Raw genomic sequence first — 18,629 nt, forward strand, 5'->3', positions numbered from 1 at the left:
GCAGCTCATTTCACAGAGTAACCAATAAACTATGATAAAAGCCAAGGACTAATATTTTCTGTCAGATGTAATTCGACATCTGGCTGTTGGCTTGTGGGTCCCCACTGTGCACAACATGAAGTAATACAAGCATCATCTGAGATTATTCATAAACATTTTACTTAATGCTTAGTTACAGTAATAAAACACAAGCAACACATTGTTTTCATCACGTTTTACTTTTCATTACAACTCCTTCCACTTAGACAGCGAATATCTCATTGGAGAAAAACAGCTGCATTTCTTATGAGGTCACTCCAGCAGTCTGTGCATGATTGATCTGTTGATTCAAGCGCAGCCCAACATCGAGTGACAAAGAATGCAGGATTTAAATGTTCATATTGAGACTGCATCACTGAATCCTCAGATGTGGAAACATTTGTTATTTTCGTTTATTGGTGAATTCTATTTTGAGAGGAAATACACACATTCTTTACTATTTGAAGTGAAATGTGTGTTGTCTGTGAGAGACTGTAAGTTATGGCAGACTTGTGCTGTTTAAAGTGTTCTCATGGCTGTGTAAAACTTTGATGTAGCTTTGCTATGGCTGGGCCACAGAGTTCCAGGTGTTGTTTTGGCCTTCAGGCGGTACGGACAAAACAAATCCACCCACCAGCTGAAGGACAAGCGTGACCAGTTGTTGAAATCATATTTTATTCCACACTTACATTTCTGGTGCTGCACTGCATTAAAATGGGGGTCAGATTTTGACAATGAAATGTTTCAGATATCTCAGTAATATATACAACATCTTAATTAGCTTTTCTGATAGCGGACAGTTGCAAGATGCCACACTGGGTGACTATCGCTGATCTGACATCATAAGAAATAAAAGCAGTCGGTAGTCCTGTCAGAAAGAAGAAAGAAGATGCAACTACTTGGAGGATGAGATTTGTTAGATTTGCCACAAAAAGGTAGTAAAAAGGGCTAATACCACTATTCTAAAACTAACAGGTTACAAAAAGAAACAGAAATAAACAGAAAAAGAACGTATGAAATCATGAATTCATTCCTAATTGTAATTATTTTTGTGACAATTAATTGTCAACTAAAATTCAATGGTCATGGCAGGCTAAGTGATCAGGATCTATTCCTATTTTTTTAATATGAGCAGAATTAACAACAGGAACTCAATAGAGCTTTTTATTGCCCAACCTTATAATAAAAAATATATCAAGTGACATTTGGAGAAAAAAACTATCGGAAATCATACACTTCAGAGAAGCTATAAAACCAGGCTGGTCGCATACAAAAGACCTTCCAGCCTGTAGTCAGTGATGGTAACTCCACAGACATCAGCCCAGCTACTGCAAGGACTGCATCATCAGCAGGGATACTGAATGACTTAGCATATGGCTGGTTGTAGCTGCTCTGACAGATTATATTTTACTTTACCAGGCTAACTGCTGCGTAAAGTGTGCGTTTCTCTTTAGTGATCTATATCTAGTGGCTTTAGAAAGTTGAATACGAGGCGACAAGGCCGCTTGGAGACTTACAATGTAGTTTCCAAATGTTCAGATGCCACAATTCACCTTTATATCGCCACTTTTTTACTCACTGTTTATATACATGGTTATGAAGTGACTCTTACCTTTTGAATTTCTCGGCTAAATTCTCCACAAAATAGTAGATTTCATTCCAGTGATCTTTCACACTGCCAGACCTATGAGATAGAAAGAAAAAGAATCAAAAAAAGTCGAGAAATTCACCTAACTTTGAAAACACTATCGATAACGCTGCAAAACAGCCATTAAGAATGCACATTTTTAATAGGAGGAAGCTTTTTTATGACACTGCTGTAAAAGCAGCACAGATGGTCTTAATTCATGGCTGTAATTCCCAAGCATGGTTGGACAATATTCAGCATAAATGAGAGTAAAAATCATAAAATATAATTTCTATATGCCTTTTAGTTACAAATGATTTGTTCAGGAAGAACTCAAACAAAATACCGAGGTTGAAGCCATCCATCAGGCACACACAACCCTCCATATGGTAGAGTGCTCAAACAGGAAAAATACAGCTTTGCAAGCCAAAAACGACAGGGGGTCGAATCATTAGCTCCACAACACAAAGAACAAGCTGTATGTGCGCTAGGCAAAACACGACTGTTTAACTTGTTACATAAACTTTACTGTCTGTCATATTTATCTGCAACAAAGACATTGTTTTTTGTTCAGTTAATACAAAACATATTACTTTTAGTCCTCAGTTGTTATTGATAGCTCGCATCCATTTTTTTTTCAGTTGAAAAATTACTTACTACATCATGTATCTGTTACTAAACCTTGAATGGAAGAATATTAAACGTCATGTTTTCTAAGAATATGGACTTTCCTGTTAATGTAACACAAACACTACTTGGGGAGTCACTTAAAACAATTAGCCTGCTCTGAACATTAAGGGCCGGTAAGTGTACTGGTGAGATAAAAGCAGAGTCTGGAGGATAATTTAGCACCCTCCTGTATCCTGAACGAGCCCCTGGAGGCTGAGGAAATAGGCCCTGCTCTCCCCAGGGAAACCTCCATAAAACTGGACTTTTGCAAAAATAACTATCTATGGCGCTACCTTTATTTCCTCTGGCCAGACTGTGTGTCTGTGTGTGTGTGTATTTGTGGCAATTTTATTAAGTGTGAGCTTTAAGGGTGAGGGCTGCAGCCATAACAAGACCAGTCAACAGGTCATCCATTAGTTAATGGACAAACTGCAGAGATGACACTCGGGAAATGAGCTAATTGACTGTGGTAAACCTGGAGGCTTGTTTAGAGGATGAAGCTTACTTAGAATATAGCACAAGGCTGACTCAGTGTTATTCTAGGTGCTGACCAACTGATGTAACGGCATTAGACGCACTGGAAGTCGCCAGAATTGGTGTGTTCGTCGTTTTTCTGCATGGGGCAGAAGGTCAACGTCAATTTGTATCTACAGGGATTAGATGGATTTGAACTTACTTAACATGCAGTCTGCTGAGTAATCCAAAACAGAATAAATCCAATAATCAGCCAAACAAAGAAGCATGTCATGTCTTTAAATCGTAGGTGTATCAGTGGGATGAGAGAAAATGGGAACTAGACTAAACACTGACTCTGTTATCCCACTCTACCTTTTGTTATTAGTTCCCAGCACACTAAAGGTCCAAAAATCTGTCGGAGAATCACATGTAGACATAACAAACAGAAAGAACTGTTTCGTGCATGGTGGCTTTTCCTGCTTTGAACTGATGAGAAAATATTTATCTTTGTTTTCCATGCAATGTATATCTATTAGGTGGGTACTTAAGTAAACAGGAACAAACTAAGACTTTCTAAAGTTTCTCTGGAAAACAGCTCCAGCCACAGGGCCAGAAGTTGAAGTGGAAATAAATTGTGACTAATGATATTTGCCTGCAATTGAGTGTCACGGATGTTATACCCCCTGGTGTTTTTGTGTCATGGCTTGGAACTGGAGTGGTAATTTTTTGGCCTGGCTTGGGGAACACACAACCAGGGAATACCAGGGGAGTTTCCCATCATGCCTCAGTAATTCAAGGCTCTTTATCCTGCCAAACCCGACTCTGGATCTGTGCTAAATGCTCTGTTTGGTAGATGTTGTTTTGGATCCTTGTACACCCAAATGTTCTAGTTTTAAGAGACAGTAGGGCAGGGTTTTCCTACCCATATAACATATTCAGGAAGTTAATACAGTTGTTCATCACAGATTATTTTTGCATATGCTAAAATATCTCACTTAAAAAAAGTTTTACTAAGCTGTCCAGCTACAGTATGGCCCTTTCACTTAGAATTAGAGTGAGTAAGAGTAGCTTTAATAACCACTGACTGTATGGAAAGATGAAGGAATCTTCAGTGTTTTGGCTCCAACCATTAAGATATTGGTATCTGAGTTTGGATAACTAATCCAAAAATGAGCAAAGAGATGAAGTGAGAGTGGAGCTGAAGTGGGCCATGCACTGTCCTGTAACAGCACCCAGCTGTCACTCGAGCCCTGAACTGTATATAACTTTAAGCCTAAATACAATTTAAACAGGTGAGTTATATGAAAGCTCAATGTGCATACAGCTGTCTGTCTGGGAAAACTCACTATGGTGGCTGAAACCATATTTGTACCATGGTGTAAACATGTTCTATTTGGACATTTTATCACAGGGGTCTGTTATGATTGACTCACTTTTGGAACCAGCCTCAAGTGACCATTTGAAAAACTGCAGTTTTTGTCTCTTGTGCACAGACTTCATTTTTCATAGTAACATTAACAGCTGTGACATAGCTCACAGTCAAACTTCATCAACAAAAAAATCCACAGAAAACAAACAGATTGATTACTGAGGAGAAGACAAGCCGCTATAAAAAGGAAGCCAAAATCTTGCAGAAATGAGGAGACCACAGCACTAACACTGCTAAAGGATCAGGTTTGGGTTCCCATGGGCCACCCATGCTGGAAACATGCACTCAAAATACAATAAAATCATCCACAATAACATATACATATTATGTAAGTTTGAGTGATTTCGCTCATTTAACGCGAACAGCTATAAATACTGGTTTACTAAAAATCCAGTGTAAGCATTTTCTTTGTGCTGTTACTGTTCTGATGACATGACCTGTTCCCCCACATCAAGGCGTACATTTCTGTGAGGCTGACTGAGCAAAGAAAAAGGACAAGACCTTACTAGCTAAACAAAATTCTCCCAAAATCAAAAAAAAAAAAAAGCTTGAGGTAGAGGAGGAGAAAGTTCAGTTCAACAAAATGTGCAGCGCAAACAGAAAGAGTCACAAAAGGATTGGGCTTGCACGGACGCACACACACAGCCTCTGACCTAAAGGAACAGCAGCAGCCAGATTCTTGTGTAGATTGTTCCATTATAGCAACAGAAGAGGGAAAAAAGACTGTAAAATCGGGTGAAGTCTGCAGCTAATAGTCATGTCGAGGCGTGCGGGTCATTTTTGAGTATTTATTTAAACATGAGGGTGAATCTAAGGACTCCCACCTTTGGTTTTCAGCTGCTTATCTTTATTTCTGAACCACAGTGGTTCTTGTTTGCCTTGGAACAGTCTGATTGTCTGAGGTGGCTGTAGTCGTGGGATCAAGGCCTAGCTTGCAGTTTCACTCACCTGTCCAAACAGTGTTGGGAGAGGAAGTGGGCCATTTTATTCTATGAGTCTGGATGAAACCATTTTATGCGGTACCTTATTCCTCCCACAATCCCTTGATCTAATTTTAATGACCTGAGTTGTGCCCTGGAGTTCAGCAGTTTGGGGTTTGGACTTAGAAAATAAAGGTTTTGAGAGGCGAGGGGCGTCACAATTTGCCGACAAAGTGATCAAATCCAACAGCAGTGTGGAGTTATGTCATAGCAAATCGTCAAAGCCCAGCAACAGTGTTTTCTCGATTGGTACAGGATGAAAACCATGCGTCTGGTCTTATGCCTTCTGAGAGCTGAGAAAAAAAGAAACAAAAGAAAAGAAAAGATGAAGCGCCTTATCAGAGAGATCACAGTAAATTTCACTGTGGGAGTGAGATAATGTGAAAAATCTGTTGGCTCAGTGGTGAACGTGTCTGCCAGAGGAAAGATGCGATAAAAACTTCAACTGTAGGGCCAAGTTTCTCTCTGACCTGCTTAAGTTTGTTTCAGAAATATGGCCACCAGACAACCAAAGCAACAAGTAAACAACTGATTAAATCACTCTCTGGTTAATGTATCCTTATTCGTACAAAGACCATGGACTTTGATCAGCTTTACTGTTAATTGCTGCCAAATGGGTAGGGTTCAACTGCTGGATTTTGAATTTGCCCATTAAAAACTTACAACTTATAATTCTTTTAAAATAAGATCAAATAATAAGAGCAAGCAGACAAAAGAGAAACACGACTAAGCCAATGATTCACTCTAAGAATAGACAAATTATAGACAAAAAGAGTCTCCTCTTCCATCTAAAATTAACATAAAAATACAGTGGAGACAAAGCAGGGAATTACATAACAACACATAATTTAGAATTACAGCATGCTGATGAATATACTGTACATAAATCAGGACGAGGACAAACAAAATATGCAGAGATTAGTCATATTGGCAGTTCTGGTTTTGTTTGAAACAAATTCATTCTGAAATGCAAAGGAACAATTAATGTTGCTGAGTAATATAAGTGTCATGTTCCAAGTCTGGAAAGCTTCCACTGAAAAGGCTGCCTGCCAAAATAGCTGTTCCTACGCAAGATCAAAACATCCTTTATCTTCATTCATGTATGATTTATATAAAGCATTGTGAAATTTAATATGATTTTCTCAGCTAAAAATGTCTCTGACATGTCACAGTGTTTAGATGATATGCTTCAATAAACGCCACATTCAGGTTGCAGTTCTCTTTTTTCTAATAACTAACAGCAAAACATAGAATATAAACAAGGAAGTTGAAAAATGCGCCTTTTAGAAACTTTATTCAACTTCAAGTGAGACCTCGTGGAGAAATCTTCCAAATTTCCATCGGATTCTCAGTGGAAGTACATTCTGTTTCTCGGTTAATGGCTTAAATGGAGTCCTCCAATGTGTTTAAGAAGCAAAAGAATTCTTTATTGCGACAATAAAAGACCTATGTGGATATATTTTAAGGATGCTTAAGTGTAAGCTACTCAACTGTGATGTTGCTGCTTGCTTGATTTACTTTGGTGATACCCAGTAAGTCTGGTATTTTATTTTTTCATGTTCTTAAATGTACCTTTGGATATGTGTGACATCACAGATGCCATGTTGTGTTTTCTACAGTCTGAGGCTACAATTACTTTTAAACCTAGTTATCTTAAATTGTACAGACTTGGAGTGCCTAATTCTCTGTTGTTGTTGCATCATATACATGTAAAATTTGGGGCAGCACCCCTGTTTTCAAATAGTCGTTGGCACAGTAGGAGCCATTATGCATCATTACTGTTCAGCGAAGCCAAAAGGACAGAGTGAAGAGGAGGCAGGGGTTATCTGGATGTCCCCTATGGATCCAAGAAGACCTGAAGAGTAAAAACATCTTCAATAATGTCCTTTTCTGCTGACTGGGAGAGATTGAATTGACTGGATCTGCAGAAAATGAATCATACAATGTGTGTGTGCGCGGGACTGTGTTCAGGGGAGGTAAAAAGTTCAGCTGGAGGAGGGGAAGATGTTTGACAGATAGACAGGGAGTCAGAAAAGAGTGTGGCAGAGACAGAACAAGAAAAAACTGTGTAAAGAACTAGCAACAGCAACATGAAGAATAAAACAAAGACACATTTAAAGCACATTTAAAACAACAGGTGTTGACCCAAAGTACATAAATCAATGAAGCTGAACTCATTTGTAAAGATTGTGTTCTAAAGATTGTGTTCTAAGGTTGGTGTTGAATGTATTTGCAGAAAACACAGATAAGACCTACTATATATGTACGCAGTGCAGTTTTTCAAGTGGACTCCCATGGACTAGAAAAGTAGTATGATAACAACGAGTGCACCTCTGTGGGTGTCCACAACAGTCCATGTGGATGTCATGATACGTATTTGAGTGGTTGAATTATGGTTGAATTAGTACTGACACACAGTGGCATTTTAAACATATTACCAGCATGTCAACATGTTCATAATCACAATGCTAATATTCTGCAGGTAATATTTAGTGTTATATGTAAGACTGCTAACATTTGCTATTTCTTACAGCACAGCTTAGCTGTTGAACTATAAATGAAAAGTTTTAGTCAATGGAAACTAAGGGATCGATGCCAGGAAGAGTTGAGAATACGTGTCCACACTTCTAAAACACAGCTGTGAGGCTAGCAAAATGTTTAGCTGTGATGTAAGAAAGTGGTTTACAATGAGTAGGATAAAACAAACCCACCGCTGCAACCCTTCAAAGACTAATTTGGTTAGCACTATAAGCTTTCATAACACATAGTAGGAAAAATACCACATTGAAGCTGTAATCAATATTTTTTATACGGAAAATGGGTCAGATGCTTAAAAGCAACTGAAAGATGTTGCTTTTAGTGAGAAACCCCCATATACTTAGCACCCAGCTCTGCAGTTTGCATCAGCTCTGTTGAGGGTTTCAGCATCTTTTAGCACATGTTTTACAGCCTGCAACTTTAATGCTCTGGTTCAGTCTAATTGCTCTCATCAGCCTCGTTTCCAGCAGCAGCAGGCAGCTGTTGTCAGTGGAAAAAAGCGATAAGCCCACTGTACAGAACATTTCTAGCACCAAACGACAGAAAAATATTTAGTGACTAGCTGAACTAATAAAACATCCAGCAGCTCTGGAGCTGGTAGAAACATAAACAGGCTGAAACAGTCGATTGACGACTGGAATCACATACATTAGCTGGAAACACAACTCCAGAGGAATGCCGCTGTAAAGGCTAGGTGTAAATAGGCAGCTTCGGCTACAGCTAATACTGGTTTTAGGTCATAATCTGTTATTGTTGTGTTTACTGGTTGTTCCTCTACATTAAAGTGACCCAACATATCAATTAAAATGACTTGAAGGTGTGTCCAAAGGAAGAACCAGTTAATGTTTAAACTAAGTTTTGGATGTCAGACAATTGTCAACTATGTCTGCAGTCCAGTAAGGACATAAAAGCTGAAACATGTTTAATACTGAACCTTTCTAAACGATATTGTGAGTAACGATATTTCTTTTTTCATTTCCCAACTATGTATCCCGTTAACTACCCAACAGACACTTCTCTCCCTGAGGGCAACAAGCTGACCTCATGTGGGAAAAAGCCCCATCAGTCTCAAGGCTTAGTGGCTCAGCGTCGTTCTCACGGTTCAAAGTGTCGAAGAAGGAAAAGTTAAAAAAAAATAAAAATCCCAACACCACTGTGGAGCCTTCCATTCCAGCTGGGCCTAGCCACACCACCCCAGCCTGCAGCCAATGATGGTGCTCCAATTTAACTGAGTGGGCACAAGGATTTGTTTGTTTAAAACCGCTAACCTACTTTTACAGCCATTGCAGAAGTCAAAGTCTTTACTGCGTGATTGCTGAGCTAATGCTGTACGTCTATTCCAAAACCGAGAGGAATTGTTTGGAAAAAACTATTAGATAACTAGCTGGTGGAGAAGCATCTCAGATGTGTGTCCAAAGACACATATTTTTATTTTTTCAGTTTTTATCTGACCAGAAAAAATTTACTCTTCAGGAACTGAGGCAGAGCCATGCATCACATCTCAGCAGGTATGCATAAAAATGACATTCGTCCTCTTTTATAAGCCCTTGTTTTTGTCCTCAGTTCTTCAAAGACAGACAGCATGCTATCATTTCACAAGACATTTCTTCCTGCTGTAAACACCAAAGCACCATGCTGTGCGAGACCAGAGGACGAAACACAGAGCGGGTGTCATTCCACAGCTAGAACGTATTCAGACATATCAGAAGAATTTACAGACTCCAGCTGCAGTTTGGGTTTTCCGCTGACTTGCCTGGATTCAGGCTGCATGACCTAACGCCCAGCCGGAGCACTAACTCGTGACTACATCAACAACAACAGCTTGCAAAAACAACGACAAGACAGAGATGGTTGAGGTTTGAATCAAATCGATTAGAGATAAATGTTGATTATTAATAGCATCAGTTAACTGTTGGACATATGAATAATGCATTTCCACATCTTAAAACAATAAAAACACACTAATACCATGTAAGATTAGCAAGAAGATGGAATGAAGAGGTAATGGGATGGAAAGAGAAATAAAAGGAAAGAAGCTGTGGAAAAGAAAGGCTGAAAGCAAAGACAGTTTGTAAAGGCAGGAAACAGGATTGTGAGGCAGCTTACTGTACCTCTGTTTGAAAACTTTTTGATCTGCCAGTGATATTTGTGTTATATAGCACTACCACAATGCTCAGTGTTTTACTTTCCCATAACTTATGCCATAGCAAGATTGTGGAATTGCCATGTCCAACCATGCCATATATTCTATGCCAAATCAACAAAAACAAAGATAATGAAATGCAGATTTCATTAAGGGGTGACTATTAGCATTTGGCCTATAGGTGAAATTCTTTGTCTGCCATATGAACACACCCAAAACCATTCCTCTGGCAATGGGTTCCACATAAAACAGCAAGCTGCGGCCCGCCCGCTCTGAATCAGCAATATGCATTCTCGTATGCACACACAGGACCTAAAGGTATACGGCAAATGATGCAGAACTTAAAGGCTTATGGTTTCATGATTTGACAGTTAAATTGACAAACTAGCAAATTCAAAAATATATTACAAGCATAATATGCCACAGCCCTCAAATTATGTAGCCATCTTGTTGAAGTTCTGGGAAGGAGACCATCAGCCACTGGATGGTAAATGTTTTGTTGTATGTTGGTAGCCAAGCTGGCAGAGTTGCTTTCCTAGAGCTGGTGTCTTTGTCAGTCCACCGGTTTGGTCCAAACCAAATGTGACAGCTATTGCATCAACTGCTGATAAACTTTATACAATCGTCCACAGTTCCAAGCCTGATGACTTTTAAAAGGTTTGCCTCGAAAACTCGCACGATTCGCTTTGAAGATATCCTGACTTTTCCTCTAATGAAATCACCAGTGTATATTTTTCATTTCCCCGTTGGTTGTGTTTAGTGCTGCTTTATGCTAGCATTCTAATGCACTGATCTAAGAGGGTTGGTACAGTAAACTTACACGCTAACATAAAATAGTAGCTGTCACTGGGAGCATAGTAGCATGCAGATGTTAGCATTTTAGGCACCAGTGTGTCTAAGTGCAGCCTCACAGAGCTGCTAGCATGTCTGTAGACTCTTAGTCTTTTGTCTGTGACTTTATTTAGGTTACAGTAGCGCACAGATCAGTTTAATTGTATGTCTACTTGGGAACCATATACCATACACCACAACAAAGGGATATGATGTCACACTGTTAACTGCGGGTGGTGGGGTGTGTCTACAGGATGTATGTTCACAGATTTTATGTAATTAAAACATCATTTTTTTAAACTTTTGTTAGTCAAGGAAGTTGTTCGTGTTTTTCAATCAGCCCACTTTTTTCCATTATGTTTCATTTGGAGACCCTCTGTGTTAGACATAGAGTCATTTTATGCCCGCTTTTGCCCCTAATGTACCTGGGCATCCTATATGTAAAGTACGTGCATGTATTCAATCTACTCCAGCATCTGCATTCTATTAGATATTACTGCCTGTATGTTAAAGTTGCTGTGGGTGACCTGTGTGCTGCTGTTACATTTATTTGATTTCTACTTTTAAGGCCTGTGACAGGACGCTGTGCTGCTGCCCTTCATCCCTTTGGGTCTTGTAACAACCCTACTTTTCTTTAGGATATTGTATAAAGTTCTGCTGGGCACACAGAATTAGGAGACAATGTGTCTCACTAAGGCCCACATTTTCCAGACTCAGTCCCAAATTCAAACTGGCAACATTATAGCCATTCGCCACCCTTTCTGCCCTTCAGACTGCAGTCACCCTTATGTCTGAACAAACACAGTCCTGCATGTTTCAGCCATGACATGACATCATCTTCCCAAGTCTGCAATAAATGCTTTTGGAGTCCACTTTATGACCCAGCAAGGCAGTATCTTCCTTCATTACTAATATGTAACCCTTTTATCCACCTACAACACTCATTTTCTACCCAACAGACCCATTCTAATCCAATCAACCTTAAAAACCATGGTTCTAAAGATTTTCTACCAATCCTCTCTGTATTCACTGGGCAGTTCACTTATGTCTCTGAGTGTTCAAAGCCAGTGTTTTCAGTGTCTGTCAGTAGGCTGTTCTGTCCACCACTGTAATCCGGATCGAAATACTGTATCTCAACACAACTAAGGTCAACTGTATATAATGTTTAGTGCTAATTAGAAATATAAAATGCTAACACACGGGGAGCAAACATGGTGGCTATTATACCATTGTGTTTGCACTGTAATTGTGACGTTTAAGTCAAGGCACTCCTGTGCTTCAGTGGAGCCTCACAGAGCTGCTAGCTTGGCCTCTAAAAACTGACAAAAGATTCAAAATTATTCAGTCCAAAAAACAAAAATATATAAACTATTCAAGGTTGCACACAATTCTGGACTCGAGTTGTCTCAGATTTCAGGATGCAGAAATCTTAGCAGTATTTCTTTGTGTATTCAAAGAAGGTCTGTAAGCAGTATAGTGCCCTGCATCCTCTCACAACACTCTTTACGTCTTCCATGTGGACAAACCAGGGTACAGAATTCAGGCTTTGTCCCATAAAACCAGCTCAGGCCTGAGGGATGGGGTTGAGAGACGGCTGTAGGAGGGCCAGGACAGGTCTCTAATGAGCTTCCTCTTGTTTGAAGTGTACAAATGAAGTCTTGTGAGTTGCCCCCAGAGTAGGCATCAAAGCAATAGTACTAACAATAGAATTCGGCACTGGGCAAAAAAAGGGAGATGTTTCCTTATTTGAAGCATGTGTCAGTGTTTACCTCACGGCACAAGCCAAATGCAGCCCTCCACATCTGGGGAGCAGTCCCATGTTTTGTGTTTTATTTTTTCTTGAGAACCAAACACCAGGAAAAAAAATGTCAAAGGTTCTGTGAAGTTCAGTGGCTATAGTAAGACACCTACACTGTCAAAGCATAGGCAGTAAATTCTGAGGGGGACCTCAGCGTGAAAATGCACTATGTGGCATGAAAATATATCATCTCTCTCACAATAGGTGTAAATTTCTGGGGTGGTAGGGATGCAGAGATATGTTATCATCAATATTTGTAATTATAAATTAACTAAAATTCATTTTCATTAACATAAACAGGTAGAATGTGCACTAACCTACTCATAAAAAAGACACAACAGAGGACAGAAGAGTAAATTCTGCCAAGTGCACTGACCAAATGGTAATAATATTACAAAAGTCTATCTATAGGAGCAACTATCAACGATAAATCAGTTAATCAACTAGCTGTAAACTGCTACATTAATCGCCAACTATTTTGATAATCGATTCTAGTTTTCTAAATGTTAATGTACTCTGGCTTCTTAACCTCCTTAATGACAGATAACTGAACAATTTTGGATAAAGTCATGCATTTGACTAAGCCATCTGACATTTTTCACTGTCAATCAAGAATGAATCATGGAAATGATATACAGAATAATCAGCAATGAAAATAATCATTACTTGCAGCTCTAATATTCTGAATGGTCACATTGTATCTGAATTTTGTCTTTTTTTGTGCCTACCCTTTGTTTAAATGAAACCTACACTCCTGCCTCTCACAACCTCAGAGACAAAATCTAAAAACAGACTTTAAAGGTGCTGCGTGCAACATTTTCTTCTCCAAATTAAGACCACATTTTCCATAAATGTTGTTGCTTCCTGTCCCTTCCAGTTTCCCCTCCTCATTTCTGGCATTGCTCCATCTCTGTGAGAGCTGAGGCAGCAATTCACTTTAAAACCAGGTAACATAATCTCAAGAAAAAAGCAGTCACAACAGGAAAGTAATAAAGTTTTCTGTTGCTCACACACCAAAAAACCTACAAACAAATTTGCTCTTGTTGCCTGGGATGATGCTGATTTGCTTGTTTACAGTAACTGGATCTAAATGTATGAATGCAAAAATGAGATGTTTAGTGTCTGAAAACGGAGCAGGAGAAGAGCAGGCCCTCCAGAAGCCTCTCCTGTTTTTCTCTGACATTTTATTTTCTCCCCAGCTGCTGAAGTCCAGCGCTAAGATGTCACACGACCACAACATTTTTCCTATGTGGGCGTACAAAGTGGGAATGAAAGAGTGAACGGTGAGCAGAGAGAAAAAAGTCCCCTTAGCCTTTAGCCTGAGAGGCAATACAAGAAGATTAAGCCTCTCTGCCTGTCTGCGGGAGTTTGAAGTTTTCTTTCTTTTACAAATGATGACAGTGCGGTTTGAACACTGTCGGATCACCATTGATGCATCAGATCATCGCTGCAACTTTCTGCTGATTCAGCGAACTGCGATTCAGCGGCCTCCTGCACGGCGTCATGGCGCGCGGACGTTCACGCGCAGATGCAGAAATGCTAACCGGCTAAAGTCCATTGCTTTAACTTTTAAAACTTTTAAAAAAATGCAATAAGTTGAACTTTTTATATAAGTAACTTCCTTTCCCACACATAAGCTGATGTTTTGTACACGCTAAGAGTGAAAGAAAGATTTATAAAAAAAATTACAACAAACAAATACAGATGTTAGCTTAATTTCAGTGTTTAGCTAACTTCTTCCATTAAATAAACTGCTTTAGCATAGCCGCTACATGATGCTGTTGTTGCGTTTAATGAAATTAAATGGTGTCAAACTGCTTCCACTTACTTATCAAGCACAAAATAGAGGTCAAAAGCGCCCTGACAGGAACTCTCCTCCTCCTCTTCGTCCTGAAGCTCCGGCTCGGCTCTTGCGGATGGAGGAGAGAGTAAAAATAATCCGAGCAAAACCAGAACAAGACTCATGTTCAACAAAAATTTCGCCATAATTTCTCCTCGGTGGAAAAAAAAGCACAACGTAATTCCTTAGTGGATTAAGAGAAGTGGGGTTTTTACATCTCAGAGTCAAAAACGTAGAGGCAGAGATGCAACAAAGACAAAAGAGAGGATGCTTGAGCTCAGTTCACGACCAGCCGCATCCCGGTGATTTAAGTTTTCACCCAGAGGAGTCACTTTGGTTCGGATAAGTTCAGAATCCACATGTAGTTGGCAGCAAAAAATAAAAAGTTTAAGAAACTGCAAGAAAAAAACAAACAAATCCAATGCCGGGTCAGCTGGAGGAAGGAAAAAAATGTTGGGATAGCAGGTTCGTGACAGAAAAGTCAAATAAAAGTCCCCTGTTAAAGTGTCTGAGCTGGTTTAGTGGTGAAAAAAGCCGAATGGAGCAGAGAAGTGCAGTGCAGTAGAGTTTGGCGCTGGAGGAACTGGGAGCCCGGGGGACAGACTCTACCGAAATGGGCCAGGTCTCATATTTCATCCTGAGGAGGAAAGAAGAAGAAGAAAATGGGTCAACATCCCATTTTGCGCCTCCCTCACGTGGCAGACTGGAGCATTTTACAGGGAATCGGCGACACTGGTGGGATGATCTCAGGAGCTGGATGAACTCAGTCACTGCGTCCTTGGAGCTGGTGTTTATTTATCTGTTGCAGCACTTTGACACCAGTACAACTTGTTTTCTTTCACTGGGACCAGCAACATCCTCTGTAATTCTCACCTCTGGCTGTAATGAATGTGGTCAATATGCTGAAAGGCAAACTCACAGTTATATAAAATGTTGTTCTCCACACACAGTTAGGATGAGAAAATTGGATAAAAATATGTTTTAGAACAAGCTCAGCTGTCAGGTTACTTAAAACAACCATGAAGGTACAATTACATGGACTGTCTATGATTTCATGTTTTAAACATGTGATTTTGGACAATGATGTGCCTAGGAAGGAGCATAGCGAACAAAGTTAAATCTATAACAACAAAAATGAAGAATTTTAATTTTTTTTTAACAAACTAAGGTTAAATCCCTTTTAACTGGAAAACCAAATTTAACTGATGACTATACCGATTTTGTACATATTTTGCTAATATTCTTGGTAAAATGTGACAGTTAAGATATAACAAGATTAACTTTATTGATCCTCACATGGTGAAATTTACACATTACAGCAGCTACATAAAATGATACATAGGGGAAAAACACAAAAATCACTACAAATGTAAAGATGACATTAAGACTATGAGCATCTTTCATATGGCATGAAGGGTATTTTATTTCACCAATACTGTAGAACAAACACACTGTGTAGCATTAAATTTAAAATGTTTTCAAGAGTCACAGTTTTACATTATGTTACTGTGCTTGAAAAGTTAAAAAGAGAAAATCAGTGTTACATTATGAAACAAGAAAAGCATTCAGAGAGTGCACTACTCCGCCAAGGCTGCTCAGTCGTTGTATGATTTCCAACGAATGAAATCATGTGTTATGCATGTGTACGTTATGTACGGATATTCAATTGCGTGACCTATAAATATGTAGTGGGCGGCGGGAACTGATAGGACTTGGAAACACTGCTACAATTTAATCAATTGCTCCTTGTGTGATTTCCAATGAATAAGTCCCGATAAGTCCACAGCGGTGGATTTGTAGTGGGATGTCAATCATGTGATCGTTAGCAGACCGCTGATGTAGTGTTTACTTGTCATAGTTACAGTGACACTGTGCCGCTATCTCACAATGAAATGGAAATCTTTAACAAATTCTAATCACTTGGTCCTTGTGTTTCTGATCTTCTCTGAAAATTTTATCCAAATCTGTTTGTCCGTTGAGTAATCTTGCTGACAGACAGACAGACAGACAGACAGACAGACAGACAGACAGACAGACAGACGTATGCTGATCGTCACTTAACTCCACTGCTTTCCTTGCCCAAGTAATAAAGTGGTCCAAGAGCTAGCAAAAGACATATCATTGGTCTTTTTTTTCATGAAATCCAATTGTTGCTACTATTTATGTTTTCAGTAGTAAAAAGTCAGTGCATTAACATTCAGCAATGATCTGTCTTTACAGTAGTTATTTTACTCTATGTGGCTAACTCTGCTATTTCTGCTTATTTTCAGCAAACTGCTTCCTACACAGAAGAGGTTTGAAGTGTCACTGCTTGGAAACAAATTTTATTAATGAGTCTCAACTATAATATCTAGAGTTTAATTTATTACATGAAAAGGAAATATTTTTTGAATTATTTATTTTTCAAATGTATTTTATAACACATTTTAAAAATGTAATTTTATGTAAATCAATTAAATTCTTTTTAAAAACTAAAGTGCTATGATTATTCATCATTACAGGTTTTAAATGTTATTTTACTTTATAACTAATGTATCATAGTGTATTTTTGCAGTTTTATTAATGATTTTGTATATTTCAAAAAAGCAGAAAAAATGTAAAATATAACAGGAACACACTGGAAAAATTTTGAGTTTTTTTGTTTTACAGTGTTAATATTAGCCTCACTGTTCACTTATCTGCAACCATATCAGACTTGTTTTGCATTTCTGCTAATCAAACATCGTCCATAATGCCACTGCTTGATATTCCTATTAACTTTAAAGCAGATAATTCTTTGTATTTCAAACTTAAATTATCGCAATCATTCATCAAAAATGTGTCTCCAAAAGAAGACATTCCTTTTTTTGGTGCACTTTGGTATTTGTTTGGAACTGACACCCAGTTGTTTTCTTTTGAGTGGTTTCACAATCTTTATCTGAAGGCCTTATAGATCTTCACACTTCAGTAACAAAGACAATAGCAGACCCCTGATATCAGTGTTTTAAATAACACAGTTTCCAGGGGGAGGTTCTAATTTTTGGCAGTGATTTGATGGTGTGATAAATGTACTTACATTTTGCACAAAATGGTCATTTAATATGTCATTTGTTTGTCAGCTTCATCTCTAGGCACCATTTCAAAGACGATCAAATATTTGCATGTGTGAATATGTTAAAAAAATAAGAAAAATTAATAACTTAAATGGGATAGACATATTTTTTATAATGATTCTAAGTTGTTTGTATTCGTTCCTTTTTTCACTGGAATGTTTTGTAATGATTGCCAGTAAAACAGAATCCCCAGTGCATTATCTCCACCTCCTAATGTTTCCAGAGCCTCTAATCTGCTGTACTGTCACTTGTACACTGAGCAGGCAGACAAACAGATTCCTGAAAAGTAGCAGCAGCCCCACATCTTCCCATGAATAATCCTGTAAAGAAGGATTGAACCCCACCACCCACTACTCCCATTAACCCTTTGGCCCCAGGCTTGACACATGTTGACGTACTGACTTACCCGCAGCTTAACTGATCCTTTTTGATCTTTTGACAACTGAAAGTCCAGTGCTTCCCAGAATCTCAGCTTCTCATGCAATTGCACCCTTCTATCCACTTAGTGGATAGAAGGGTGGTAGTGCAGTCTACCTGATTAACAGAGAGGCACAAATCCAGATAAGAACAAAACTTTTTTAACTTTAAAGCCAGATTGATGATACTGAAAGGTTTTCTTTAGCATCCAGTATACATTTATAACAGTAAAAATGTGTTTCGTATGCATTTGTTTATTTAATTTTTCCTCATTCAAAGTAGTTTGTGTGAAAAAACTAAGTTGTAAGTTACTGAAAATGAACAAGATTGCTCAGTCTGTTTTCGGCTCTGATGAACAATGTGCTGTAACTCAGAACCTAAACAACTGAAACCACCACGACTGTCAGACGTCCAAGATCAACATGCTCCTGTACTCCTTCACATAATTGCCCCTAACACAGTACAATCTTCACAATTGCACTGTCACTGACAAAAAAAACAAGATTTGAATAGTTGCACAACATCCCTTCAAGCAGATGTTTATCGTTGCACTGATGTAGAAGTCCAGTTTTGTTTATCCCTTTGTCAGGGAACTAATGCTCTGATTTATCCGCACATCTACAAAAATGTTCCTCTCATTTTTCAGTTGTTGGACAATAGTGGCAGGTTATGTAAATGTCTTTAGAAGATGGATCTTGCTCTATAAAAACTACCTTGTTTTTATAGAGCAAACTTTGTATGTTCAAAAGTTTGGGACCACTTAGAAATGTCCTTATTTTTTGAAAGAAAAG

General features: G+C 38.7%; 1 protein-coding gene across 1 annotated transcript in view; it reads right to left on the reverse strand.

Annotated features, from left to right (window-relative positions):
- Window positions 1-15,031, reverse strand: part of antxr1c (ANTXR cell adhesion molecule 1c) — a 40,456-nt gene extending 25,425 nt beyond the window's left edge. Inside the window, 2 exon segments of the mRNA XM_022208919.2 lie at window positions 1,631-1,702; window positions 14,318-15,031. Coding sequence (XP_022064611.2) covers window positions 1,631-1,702; window positions 14,318-14,475 — 230 coding nt within the window. The 5' untranslated portion in view covers window positions 14,476-15,031.
- Between the last annotated feature and the right edge of the window lie 3,598 nt (window positions 15,032-18,629).

This window comes from Acanthochromis polyacanthus, chromosome 19 (genome assembly GCF_021347895.1).
Source record: "Acanthochromis polyacanthus isolate Apoly-LR-REF ecotype Palm Island chromosome 19, KAUST_Apoly_ChrSc, whole genome shotgun sequence".
In the NCBI taxonomy this organism is placed as follows: Eukaryota; Metazoa; Chordata; class Actinopteri; family Pomacentridae; genus Acanthochromis; species Acanthochromis polyacanthus.